Below are 14,190 nucleotides of genomic sequence, written 5' to 3'. Positions count from 1 at the left end.
AGGCAGAGGGAGAAGCAGGCTCCACACAGGGAGCCTGATGTGGGACTTGATCCCGGGACTCCAGGATCACGCCCTGGGCCGAAGGCAGGCACTAAACCGCTGAGCCACCCAGGGATCCCCAGTATGCAATTTTAAATGCCCATCTTGGCTTATTCTATTTCTCTGTTTCAATAAAACATCTATTTCATAAATCCTATACCCATCCTGAGGTCTATGCTCAGCAACACAACATAGAGATGCCCTGGTTTTTCTCTCACTTTCATTTGATATCTTCAGGCCGACAAGAGGGATAGGAGCAACTGGGTGGCTCAGTTGGTTGAGTGTCTGACTCTTGATCTCAGCTCAGGTGGTCTTGATCCCTGGGTCATGAGCTCAAGCCCCATGTTGGGACCCACGATGGACATGGAGGCTACTTTAAAGAAAGAAAAGAGGAGCGTCTGGGTGGCTGAGTCAGTTAAGCATCTGCCTTTGGCTTAGGTCATGATCCCAGGGTCCTGGGACTGAGCCTGGAATCAGCTTCTTGCTAGGCAGGGAGTCTGCTTCTCCTTCTCCCTCTGCCCCGCCCCCACCATCACTTGGGCTCTGTCTCAAATAAATGAAACTTTTTTTTTTTTAAAGAGGGATAGAGAGGAATCTCAGCCTTCCACTTGGGCAAGTCCATCTGATGTGGCAACTCTACAGCTGGAAGGTATCCACATAAGATCACCAAGTCCTGGCTGTACCCCTCAGATGGGTCATTTCAAGCTGCTAGACATCTTCCAGTTGACACAAAACTAAAACTGACATGCCCACAGAAAAACCAAGTGCAGATTTTTGTGAGACAGGCCTCTATGTGGTCAGAATATTGACCTCTTGATGATTTTTTTCCCTGTAGGATTTTAGCAAAGACTAAGTTTTAACTGTGAGAATGACTTATTCCAGAAAAGAATATCATTTTTTATGGAGAACCAACTAAAATATACAAACCACGTTCCACAAAATGAAAGGACAGTGTGGTGTAAGGAATTCACATGTACGTGGCTTGAAAATGAAGGAGGCAGGCAGACAAGAGGATTTTCCCAGTTTGGTTCGTTTTTTAAAATACTATTTCATGGAAGCCATGGGGAAGGGGTTGGCGGTGAAGAAACAAGCCACAAAACCCTCACACTCAGAAAACCAGGAAAAAAACCTCCTCTTACTTGCCTTAGGGCAAATTAAGCAAATAAAGGAAAACCACTTAGTTACTCCCACTCCCCTTCTCTCAGGGCTACCAAGAGCCAACTTCCTCTATCGCCATGCTCTATCCTTCTGTCTCAATGTCACAAACAGCCCAAGATATTGCTAATATTCTGGTTCGATATTTAGTTTACCTGCTTTGGGATTAATACCTGCTTTTTCCAACCCCCACTCTAGGCTTTCCTTTGATTCATCAGAATACTAAAATTTGAGATTTTAATCCAACCTACAGTTTAAACAAACAAACAAAAATATTTAATGCCCATTTTCTCAGGTGTGTGAACAGAAAATGAATGTTAAAATCTGTGAAATGTGAGATTAGTTAAAAGAGTTAAACAGATCCAAAACCCAGCCAGAGAGCACCAATATCCCTGCTTCCCAGATTCATTCCCCCTTTACCCCAAGACCTTAGCTCTGAATTCCCTCTTCACAGTGGTTGTTGCCCGGCACCCTCCATCTGCCCAGGGACTCCAAGGCAGTTGGCACCACAGCTGCCACTAGCGTGAGAATCCTGAAGAGAAACTAGACAGAGCTATCCTATTAAAATGAATGCTCACTGCAAACACAGGCCAAAGACAAAATACTTACATCTACTCAAACTGTTGATAGCAGATGACCCTGTGCCAGAAAACCCCATTCTTCAATCACCAAACCTATGGAGGATTTTGTGCATTTCAAATATCCACTCAGAAAATATTCAAGAACCATCGCATGGTCCTATGTTTGAAATACACATTAAATCTGAGGAGCTCTTAGGCCTTAGAGAAATCTCAGCTTGGCTTATCTCTTTTTTTCCACCAAGAAAGCAGTAAGTTAGCCAGGACCCTCTCCCCTGGACAGTCAACTGGAAATCCCATTGGTTGAATGTACCTAGGTCCCCAGCTTTAAGACTGCTGGCCGGCAGTTTGAAACTTTCTCTAGGCACCAAGTAGTAGATAGTCTGGACTCAATTGTTCTCTAATTGTTTCCTGTGTGGAGGCTGACCTATATACTAGACTGTCATCTCGCCTAGGGCAAGGACCAATACTTGCTTGGCATCCTGCCCTGCGCTTAAGCATATGGTCATGCATTTGGTATACAATGCAAATATCTGATTTGTCTTAAAATTTGTTTAAAAGCAATTTTTAGTTGCTTTTTAATTTTTTTAATTAAGAAAATATGTTTGGGACGCCTGAGTGGCTCAGCAGTTAAGCAACTGCCTTCGGCTCAGGGCGTAATCCTGGAGTCCCAAAACAGTCTGCTTCGGGCTCCCTGCAGGGAGCCTGCTTCTCCCTCTTACCTGTGTCTCTCTCTCTCTCCGTGTCTCTCATGAATAAATAAATAAAATCTTAGAAAAGAAAGAAAGAAAATGTTTAAATTTCTCCCTTATGTTTTTTAAACTCGGAAAACTGAACATACCTCATTTGATAAACAAAGCAAAGAAAATCCCACTAAGTTCTTCACTGTACAAATTATAAGGCAGGCTGATGACTGGCCATTATGAAAGGGGATCTCATTTCATTCCATTGGGCTCTAATTTGCTGCCTACCATTCCTCCCAGCACAGCACAGAAAATGTTTAATAAGTATTTCATTACAGTGAAATCTTCATAACTTAAGAGGTTAAAGGCAGAATTCTGCTATCTTGGTCATTTCTACCACTTGTTTTCCTCTCTCTTTCCCATTTTTCCTCAGCCTCTAATCAAGTCACATTCTGAAGACATTCAGACTCACTACAGCTCAAGAGCTGACTGTGGACAGAGCTATAACCTCTTCTAAACCAAAAACTGACACCTCGGAGGAATAGATTTTCCTCCTTCAAGATAAGGGTTATCTTTAAGCTAAGCATCCAGGAGTCTCCCTTGGTTTTGTTTTTAAGCCTTAAGGAATTTTACCTTCTAGCACTATGTAAGAGGACTGATATCTGGGTACACACAAAAGCCTCCGGGTGATGGATATGCAAATTAGAATGTTTATACAATAGATGTAACTAAACCAAGGACATTACCTTAGCAGATAGGCTTTCAGACAAATTCACTTCAAACATTTCACTTTGCACTACTAATCTGAATTTTGGTGTAACTGTTGCTAATTTAGAATTTCAGTGATAAGATGTGTGCTCTGATTCTCTTCATTCAAACACAATGCTGCCATTTACCAAAGGAGAAGAAAAAGGAATTTTTTTTGTTGTTTAAAAAGATCAAGTATTTTGGTTACTTGAAAAAGCCATGAATAACATTCTGTATTGTATATTTGACTCACTCTCCAATAAGACATCATCACACCCCCAGTCTTCATTCTTAGGTGATAAAGAAAGAAAAAAATACTAGAACAGAACTTTAGCTTCAGATTTTCTTGTAATTTACTGGGAACAAACCATTGGAAATGCTTTGCCTTCAATATTTTAACTTTTTTTTTTTTTTTTTTTTACGGTTTGGATCTCAGAAAAACTGAGGCTGAGGAAGTATTAACCACCACCACTCCTTTCTTTTTTTTCCTCTAGAATGTTAAAATAAGTCAGTACTCCCCCAAACATACAAGTAAAAGCAAACAAACAAAAGCAATGACAGCTCAAAACCTTCCTGAAACTTTCTCATGATAAATATGACTGGGTTGTGGGTTATACAGGTGTATACATTTTTCAAAACACAGCAAAATGTACTCATGATCTCTGTATTTCACAGTATATAAATTATGGCTCAATGTTTTTTAAAAATACCTTCCTGAAAATCATATTTCACTGTCATCAATAATTCATCTCAGACCTGAGTTCTTTGTGGGTCAACAAAATCCTAAAGCCAAAAAGGAGTCTCATAACCCAAAAGCCATTGATACCCATGCCCCCAAGTCACCAGAAACTTCCATCTTGAATTCCCCTTCACACTGAAATTGCCCCAGATATGAAATTCCACTCACCTCACCCGACTGAGATGGCATCTTCAGTTTGGTGAGCTTGGCTTTGGCAGGCACTTTTAAGTCTGTTTTTTCAAAGGTCTGTTGCCGGTAGTCCTCCGGCAGTGGTTTCAGTTCAGGTGACTCACTAGGAGCCTGATCTTGACCGTCCATGGGCCGGACGTAAGCCGTGGGCTTCTGCTGCATCGCAACAGTTTTTGAGGGGAGGGAAGGTGGGGGGAAAGTCTGAGAAGGTGGCTGGGGAGGGGCCACCCCAAGGCCGGCAACTGCCACTAAATTGTCTTGAGGGGTCTCTTTATCATGGACCTTTGCTACTAGGTCTTTGGGAGATTTGGCTGGGCAATAGCCTTTACTATTACTGTTACTGCTGTGAATCTTGCTGCTTCCTTGTGTCCGGGGAAGAGCTTGCTGGTTGGAATGTACAGATGACAGGGGGGGCACTGGGGAAGGCAAGGAGAGTAAGGGAGAAAGCTCCCTCTCAGGAGCAGAGTCTGTCACCAAAGCACAGCGGTCTCCATCAGCTCTGCGGTCACCTTTTTTGTGATGACCAGAGCCGCACACCTCCTGACCAAGGCGATCTTGGGTTGGGTGCTGGCTGTCTGGTGGGCCATAGCTTTTGACATGAGGATTTGACATTGGTTCCATTCTTGGCTGTGCCATCTTTGGGTTCTGGCTTACGTTACCAACAGGAAGTGGTCCGGAGGCAGGAGTATTAACAGGCTGGTGGTGGGCACTCGTGTGGAAGGAGTGGGATGGAATGCTGCTCCCCTTTTCAGGAAATAAAGGATATCTTGGCTTTCCCAACCTATTTTCAGAGGCATCCAAGCGATGAGGGTGGGACTTGCTGCTAAAGAACTCCTTCACTTCTTCATAGTTTCCCAACATGTTCTGTATTCGACTGGATAGCTCATCACCTTTTTCTGTCTGGAAAAGAAAAATATAGCAGAGTTAGATACTGGAAAAAAAAAATCTAAGGAAAATCATCATTTAATAAATGTTGTTACATAATACTATTTAAAGAAAAAAAATCCACTTCTATTTAATGTATAACATAAAATGTAACATGCAGTTTAAACTCAATTATCCTGTTGAGAAGCCCACCCTGGACAAATATTACTAAAGACAGGAGACTAACATTACAAAGGAAGACCACAAACTGGTAATTTGAATGGCAAAGTACAGAGAATTTTCAGTCTTTTTTCAAAGACAATCTAAGATAAGTGGTCTTATTTTCATATTTGTGACCCCTGTTCAAACTCACTTTCTATTACAGAGTGAAATATGGTGATAAATCAGGCTTTCTAGTATTCACTGAATACCTTGTAGGGCTCTCCAAAAAGGGGGATCTTTTCAGAAAATGCCTCTTTCTCTTGGTGAGCTTCCTGGTTGCGTCTTTCCTTCTCTCTAATTCGAAGCAGGTTCCGGTCTTCATTGTACAAGCTGTTTCAGATGCCACAAAGGAACAAAAACAATAAAATTTATCAGCGTCCAAGTTTCGTTTTGCATATGTACATGTGTGAGGGAGGCCAGGAGAGGTCAACAAGAAGTGATAACAAAGGAAATGTTTCAAAGAAAGCGTAAGTCCCCCAAACCACTCCTGGATTGAGGCTGTGACCCTCTGGCCTAAAGTCCTGGCTCCAGAAACCTAAGCAGTCACTCTGGAATACTGCCCTTCGTGGCTCAGGACTGACTCCAAACTGAACACTCTTTTATAGGCAGTCGTGGAAGAGCGACAAGATTAGCGTTATTTTTACTTTCAGCTTGCAAAATATGGGGTAGAGATAGAAGCTTTTCATCTGAAGGAGTCAGCAGGATGTGAACTTTAATAAGGCTGTTTTCCTGGATCACTATTATACATTTTGGAAGATTAAAATCAAAAGGTTTATTTCATAATTAAAAGATTACCAAGCACCCAAAACAGCATTTACTTCATTCTCTGCCTATTCTACCGGGAGTGTCTTGGCATGTTAAACCCCAAAAGATAATTTTAATTCTCATTTCAAATGTAAAGGATGGGAAAATCCATTTTTTTTTTTTTTAAATATTCATGAGAGACACAGAGCAAGAGAGAGGCAGAGACACAGGCAGAAGGAGAAGCAGGCTCCATGCAGGGAGCCCGATGTGGGACTCAATCCTAGGACTCCAGGATCACGCCCTGGGCCGAAGGCAGGTGCTAAACCACTGAGCCACCCAGGGATCCCCAGGAAAATCCAATTTTAGATGTCAGCTTTACCTACCGAGAAGTCTGATAATCTGATTGCCCTACTTAAACCACATAAAAATATATCCTAAATCATCAGCCCTGGCACTAAAAGGGTTAAAAATGCATTCACTGACAGACAAATGGCAGAAGGAAACCAACAAGAGTGCAGTTTTAGCTAGCATGTAATCCCAAAGTAGGCTGGCCACAGGTCAGCAACACAGGCCACACTCTCCCGACACTCATATGTGATATATAAGAATAATGATAGTAAGAACTATAAACTGACTTTTGTCCTCATACATGTATTTCTAGGGGAGCTACTGAATCCTTTCCCCCATCATTATGTGAATAAATAAGTAGGAAAAAATTAAACTGTCTTGCCAAGGTCACATGCACACCTTCACAAATTATAGTGCTGATCTCAGACACCCCTTTTCCTGGCCTCTCTGCTCTCATGACTTGTCTTATTTTCTCCAACAAGAGCCTACTTACTGTTCTCCCTGCTTCCCCAACATCTTGTCTCTCTAAACTAGCCTTCTCATAGAAAGAAATCCAACCTAAAGCTCTGGTTCCCATGCCACTACCCACATTTTAAAATAACAAGCATTTGATAGCTCTTTGCTGCTGCAGAATTAACTCTAAATCCTTGCTATGGCATTAAAATTCTCCCAATAATCTAGTACAAATCTACTCTAGATATCACCCTACTGTTTCCCTGTAGACCTGCCTCATGCATTCTCCTTGACAGTCATGTCTACTTCCCAAACATAACCTTTAAAAGCAGCCTCTTGCTCTAATCTCATCTCTAGAACTCTGAATGATAATCAATTCTCCCAGGACCATTTCACACATGGAATATGATTCACCCACAAACCACCTGTATATTCTGGGCATTCCAGACTATTCCTTGCTCCTCACTGGTATCCTGGACCTTGATGCTTTCATTCTAATCAAACAAATTTCCTCTGCTTCTCTCTCAACCTCACACCCTTATCCCCGATTTTCAGCTACCAGCAAATCTCTAGGGTGGTTCCAATGTTACCCAATCTAAAGGCTTCCTTAAATTCACCAAGCATGTGCTAATATAACACAATGAGTGCTTCTCTCTCCTCCTCCCCTTTCCCCCTAGAATGTGAGCTCCATCAAAATAAAACCTCTCACTTCTCTCTCTCTTGATGCTAATGCACGGTACTTTACATAGAAACTAACCATTACTTTGTTTTGTTTTGTTTTTAAGATTTTATTTATTTATTCATGAGAGACACAGAGAGAGGCAGAGACACAGGCAGAGGGAGAAGCAGGCTCCATGCAGGGAGCCTGACATGGGACTCTTTCCCTGGACTCCAGGATCATGCCCTGGGCTGAAGGTAGGCACTAAACTGCTGAGCCACCCAGGGATCCCTAACCATTAGTTTTAAATTAAAAAACAGCCACTATGTTTATAATGTATTTTTAAAGACTTACATATAAATTTTTAAAGATTAACTCCGGAAGACATATGCAAAAACAATTTTTTAAAAATAGCCATCTATAAAGTTATTTTCTGCTTTTACCATAGCCTTAAGGTGGTGAGGAGGCTAAGCTACCTGGCTAAATTTACCTGGATGTGGCCAAAGAATTACCTGTTTAAGCTTACCATAACAAAAACTTTTCCTAAAGAATGGATAGCTTGATGTCATACTTTACAAGAGAACTACAAAGTGAACAATTTATGTTAGTCAACATACTGAAAAAAGTTGGAAAAAAAAAGACTAAACCAGAAACTAGCTATGGAATCTTCTTCAACAGAGTCTGAATCTCACATGTTTTGGACAGTTAGAGTTATTTCTGGTTGAAAGCAGCACAGTGAACCTGATGACCACTCAGGAATTCCTTTCAGTTATTTTATAACTTTGGTAATTCTTCATTGGCTCAAAAAAAAAAAAAAAAATCATGAGGGGCAGCTGGGTGACTCAGTGGTTGAGCCTCTGGCTCAGGGTGTGATGATTCCAGGAACTGGGGATTGAGTCCCACCTTAGGGTTCCCATGGGGAGCCTGCGCCTGCTTCTTCCTCTGCCTATGTCTCTGCCTCTCTCTCCATGTCTCCCATGAATAAATTAAATCTTAAAAAAAAATCATGTAACGTTAACATACATCCATGAGAGCCAATTAAGTAAGAGGGTTGATCAGGAAATCAACTTTTTTCCTTCCAACTTGCTTTTACAGCCACTTGCAGAGCAGGTAGGGCATGCAACTGTCTTGTAAGCAACCCGAAATGCCAAGCTTCTCTTTTCCACAGCTACTTGGTACATGTACCACACACAGGTAAGAAGCAGCTTCCCAAGGGCACCTGCTTTACCATCCTCATCACGAAGGGAGTTCTCCCTTTCTGATTCTGCAGGTTACACCACCACAGTCCCTACAGCTTTATTTGCTTATGAGTGTTCACAGCCTTTGGTTCCACTTCAATAACAGACTTCTGCCCACTTCTGATTTTTACCTTGGTCTCCGAGAAGGTAACCCAAATGCAAAGTTCTCAGTTCCAGATGGAAAGTGAGGGTGTGAGCAGTGGCACCCCAACTATAGGCAGCTTGGGGTCCTCACTTAATTTTTCTATCAACTCCACACATATTTTTAAGAAAAGCTACCCTGGCTTAAAAGTACTCAGGTATTTCTAAATTGATCAGCACAGCCTTATCTCCGTTATCATGGGAGTTTTACCACACTTCAATGTTTTATTTCTTAAGTAACAAAAATTGCTATGGAAATAATAAGAACCCAATTTTACAATGTTTCCAACACAGGCTTATGGCTGCTATGTGACTCAAAAATCCAGGTACCTCCCACAGGGGAAAAAATCCTATTAAATTAGGGACTCGGCTTAATTAGAGGTTTTACTTCATTAGTTTAAAAGTTAAAACCCACACCAAGATTTTATTGGCAGACAAATGTAATACTATACCAATTTTGAAACAACCTTTGAGTGTATTTCTTTTTTAATTAACCATTCATTACCCTTCAACTGAAAAACCTAGTGAGATGAGGAAAGACCTCATGAGTGTTACTGGTAGGATGAGTTTTATGAGTTCTAGACTTTGTGAGAGAAACTCACTCTCCCCCAACTGTCCCTTGGGTCTCACTCCCCAAGGCTCCTGGGCAGGGCAGAGGTAGGCCGAAGAGACAGTAAGTGACCAGTTCACAATTCCCAGGACTACAGAGGACAGGCTGTGAGCCCTCATTCTTCTGGACTGTCTACCTTCTCCTTGCAACTGTCAGGGTTTTACCAGTCACACTGGGGAGCTTTCTGGTTTACTTGGCTTTTACTTACTCTAAGTTTGCAATGGTTTAACGAATGGTTTGCTAAAGTTCATAGGCAAATTTTTTCATGAATATTTTTCTTTATTCTATTTTGACATCAGGGGAAATATTTTTTTTTTTAAATATCAAAACAATTAGTAGTCATGAGTAAGTAAATCACTGTTCAGCCTTACACATCATCTTTAATTCAAGGTGCAAAGACGGGGTCGACAGAAGAATCTCAAACGAGGGGATTTGAAGTACATGTCCTACATGATTCACAGACTTCATTACCTTTGAATAATTACAAGGTGACTATCACTTCATTTAATTAAATTAAAGGTGGCATTTCTCCTCTGGTGTGGAGGAGAAAACATTCTCCCTTAGGGGATAACCCCATCCCAACATCATCCTTTCACTGGACTTTCTCATTGTTCCACACAAAGCTACAAGTTCTCCTTCCCTGCTTTCTATGCAGCATTTTGGATTAGGTGAGAGGTTCCCAAATCAATGAACACTAGAATCAACCTGGAGGACCTGTTAAATCATGGAATGCAGAGACCTATCCCCCAGTTTCTGAGTCTGTAATCTGATGTGGGACGTGAGATCTTACACGTAACAAGTTTCTAGGTGTGCACACTCTACTTGGCTCTATGGATCACTCTAATAAAGCTTACCAAAAATGGGAGCAAGGATGACAGTACCAGCAGGTTGCCAAGAACTGCCACCACTTAGCAGCTGTTGTTCAGTCAGCACTGATTTAGGCACACCACATCGGTCTCCTATTTAATTTTCACAACTCTGTGAGAGGGAGATTATTAACCCCATCTTCCAGACGAGGAAAAAAAAATGAAGCTCAGATTAATTTGCTATTAAATGATAACCTTAAAATTCGAATGCAGGTCTGTTTGGCAAAAAAGCAGGTATTCTTAATCACAGTTCTGCTAGCAAGTTCTGCACAGCAAGGCTATATTAAATAGGGCAACAACAATATTAAATAGGGCAACAACAAAGAAGGTGTGCTGTGTGTTCATTTACTATCACTCGTAATTCCTTGGTCTCAAAAAGGTACACATCGATGATTCAGGTTTTATCCCTGCCAGTAGAGCAATCTCAGAGCCACAAAATGTGTTTGGTTCAATGTATCCACGAGGGTCTGTCCTTGCCTCAGGACCGGACAGAGAGCCCTTTGAGAGAGGAATGGCCAGCAGCATGAAGTTACTCCTCAGGTTATAAAAACCACACCACAATTCTTATTTTAGAGCCTTTAAAAAAAAAAAAAATTAGAGCCCTTTTTAATTTACAGATTTGAGGTTACTGGCTCCATAACAACCTCTAAATTCACAAGTCCTCTCCAAAGTGCTAAGGGGCTCTTCACATTAATTTCTTTCAAGGACAGGCTGTAAATAAACTTGCACCAAAGCAGCCATTACATGCCTGATATCAGGCTCCACTCCCAGGAACTTCTGGCCACTAACCCAGGCAAGTTCCTAGAGCCTTGGTGCCACTTGCTTGGCCAGCCCAGGAGCCCCCTCCCCTGACCTGGGGAGAGAGAGACAGAGACAGACAGAGAGAGACAGAGAGACCACCAAGTCACATGATGATTTGAAGCAACCTAGGGCATTCAAAAATAAGGCCACATGTTGAAGTGCCCCTGGGGGGAGGGTGCCAAGTCTGACCACCCAGCAGATGGTCAGGAGTTTCCGCAGAAGTCTGCCTAAATAAAATAGGGAGTTACTTCCAGCGGCCATTCAGTCACCACTCTGTTGCTTTTGGATCACATACTACTGTCCCCCGTCTGCAAAGGTTCAGTACCGATGGATCAAAAAGATCTCTGCAACAAACCACTGCCCTCCACTTTTCCCCCCTCGTAAGCGAACTAGAAAGACCAAAGGGGAAACCACAGGCTCCAGCTTCCTGTGCCTGGTGGGCCCTGCAGAACACGAGTGCACCAGCCATTACTCGGGCGGAGCGGCCGCAGGTTTGCAGTCACAGAATCCTGCCGCTGTAATCCACGCGGGAGCCCCGGTGAAGCCTGGAAGTCTAACACACACCAGGCTGCTCTCGCTTTCGGAGAGGTGCTGAACTCCTGAGGAATTCAGAGCTGCCCATTCAGCCCCTGAACGCAGTCACTCAGTCGAGCCCATGCTGGGGCCTGTCAGGGCCCATTTACTCTGACTTCTCAAATGTCCCTCCTTGCCATCATGGGTAGATGCGTTACAACACTGTGATAGAATGAAGAAATCACAGTTCTGGTATGGATTAATGAGAGAGATCCTCTTTCTCAATTTCCCTTGCACTAAAAAAGAAAGGAAAAGAACATAGGTGGAAGGAGGAAAAGACACTATAAGTTACAGGAAGGGCCAACTTGAGCGTGAGCGATGGGGCCATCATCTGGCTGTGAGCACCTACGTCCAGGCTGGAGCCCACGGGCCCTGCTGCTAATCTAGGTTAGTCATGCAGGATCACCAAATGCCATTGGGTGCTTCCATGGCAACCCTGGGCCCCCAGGGCAGGCTATGCACAGCTGACTACCCATTTATCACCCTTGACTGACCACTCCACACAGACCTGCCTCTAATAGATGTGACCATTCTCTCTAGAACTCACATTTAAAAGCTGAATTCTTCCTTGGGGGATAGAGTGTAATTTCTCCAGTGTATTTATCTCCCTAGGCATGGAAGAGACATTTGGCAGGAAGGAAAGGAAAAAATCCTAAAATCTAAAACACAGACTAATTTTTGAAAAGAATGAGTCTTTTTACTGTTTTAGGAGGACTATGCCATTCTGATTTGAATGGACAAAAGAGAAAACAAAACGAAAAACTCTCAGTCTATTCACAAAAGTTGGAAAGGGTGGTTTAAAGATTGGTGATATGGGACGCCTGGGTGGCTTGGCGTTTGAGCATCTGCCTTTGGCTCAGGGCGTGATCCTGGAGTCCTGGGATCGAGTCCCACAGCGGGCTCCCTGCATGGAGCCTGCTTCTCCCTCTGCCTGTGTCTCTGCCTCTGTGTGTTTGTCATGAATAAATAAATAAAATCTTTAAAAAAAAGAGAGAGAGACTGGTGATATGATATGTCACAAAGTGACAGAGACAAAAGGATAGCAGCTTTGGGTTCTTACTCTCATGCAAGCGACTTACTTTTAAAGTCCATCTTCAGGCCCTTTGCCACCATGTTTCTCTAGTCCTACAATCTAACATTCAGGGAACATTTTTCACATACTGGCTTTACAGGACAATGTCAACATACTTCAAAGCACAAAGTTCATTTTGCCATTAAATCTGTATTACTCATCAATACACTTTAAACATGAGAAATCAGAGTGGCTCCATGTTTGAAAGAAGAAATGCTGCTTCAAAGAATGGAGAATTTTTTCCCTCTTTTGCTTTGTACATGTGAAAGAATTTGCAACAGGTTTTCTTGTAATAAAAATCACTCAGCTAAATCTTCCAAAGATTTCACCTTTATTACTTCCCCCATCACCTAACACACACAATAAATGCAAAGAAAAAACAAAGATTTAACCCTTAATTTCAAAGACCAAATCTGATTTAATATAAAAGAAAAATCAGCCAAGTGAAATGACAAAATAGAATTATGTCACTCTTTTTTCCCTGGAGGAGCTCCAAGGGGATTATCTCAAAGTACAGCTCTGCTACTCACTTTTGCTTGCCACAGAAGACTCAGCCTCATTAGAATACTGAAGGAGTTGTATATCACTCCATTTTGCAAAATTAAATCAACCTTTAAGATATTTTTATATATCTTATAGACATACTATGAGTTTTGAATTGAGAGAGCATCAACTTGGGCAAACTTGAGTAAAAGGTCAGGCACTTCCATCCTAATGAGAGACACGTTAATTTACCTTTCAAAATGAACCTGCCAGGTCTTTTTCTACATACGTTAGTATGTAGCAAAGGTCTAAAAGGATTCATTTTACAAATATCTATCAGGAAGAAGCACCAGATTAGGGTAGAGGAGGTAAGCAGTAGTATAGTGGTTTAAGGAATATTTTAACTTTTTTTTTTTTTTTTTAATGAGAAGGTATCCATTCATTATTTGTGCAGTTAAAAATTTTGATTAAGAACAAAAGAAACTGCCTCATGTAACAACATCAAGATCAGGGCTAAAGAAAAATTGAGGTGTTGAACATTTTACCACTAACTCTCACTGGAACCTATGAACACTGATTTTGGACCCTGGACTCAGTCTTCAATCATTACTAAAAATTACAGACCCATCTGCATAAAGCAGTGCCTTAGAGACTATGTTCCAAAGTTCAAACACCAGCAGCTGATTTTTTTTTTTTAGAAAACCTGTCTCACTATAGCCCATTTTGGTTACCTTAATAGATCATAAATATATTTGGAGAGGCATTTGTATCCTATTGATGGAAAAGCACAAGAATTTGTCTTCTTCAATAGTCTTAAAAGGGCAGTGAGGGAAGCTGTGTGGGTGGGGATACAGAGCTCCAACAAGAGGACGATGAGGGGAGAGGAGACAGATGAGCTACTGTGTTCCTATGCATAAGACATAGTACTTTACCTTCTAATAAACACATTTAAAACACAAGCACAAAAAAAATAAAAATAAAAAATAA

General features: G+C 41.7%; 1 protein-coding gene across 5 annotated transcripts in view; it reads right to left on the bottom strand.

The window, feature by feature from the left end:
• Positions 1–14,190, bottom strand: part of AFF1 (ALF transcription elongation factor 1) — a 201,145-nt gene that overhangs the window by 85,755 nt on the left and 101,200 nt on the right. For all 5 annotated transcript variants that reach the window (XM_035709568.2, XM_049104811.1, XM_049104810.1 and 2 more), the window contains 2 exons: positions 5,426–5,546; positions 4,110–5,030 (listed from right to left, as the gene is read on the bottom strand). In XM_035709568.2, coding sequence (XP_035565461.2) covers positions 4,110–5,030; positions 5,426–5,546 — 1,042 coding nt within the window. The remainder of the gene's footprint in view (positions 1–4,109; positions 5,031–5,425; positions 5,547–14,190) is intronic.

This window comes from Canis lupus, chromosome 32, assembly GCF_003254725.2.
Source record: "Canis lupus dingo isolate Sandy chromosome 32, ASM325472v2, whole genome shotgun sequence".
Classification (NCBI taxonomy): Eukaryota; Metazoa; Chordata; class Mammalia; order Carnivora; family Canidae; genus Canis; species Canis lupus.
This window is presented reverse-complemented; position numbering and strand designations above follow the sequence as displayed.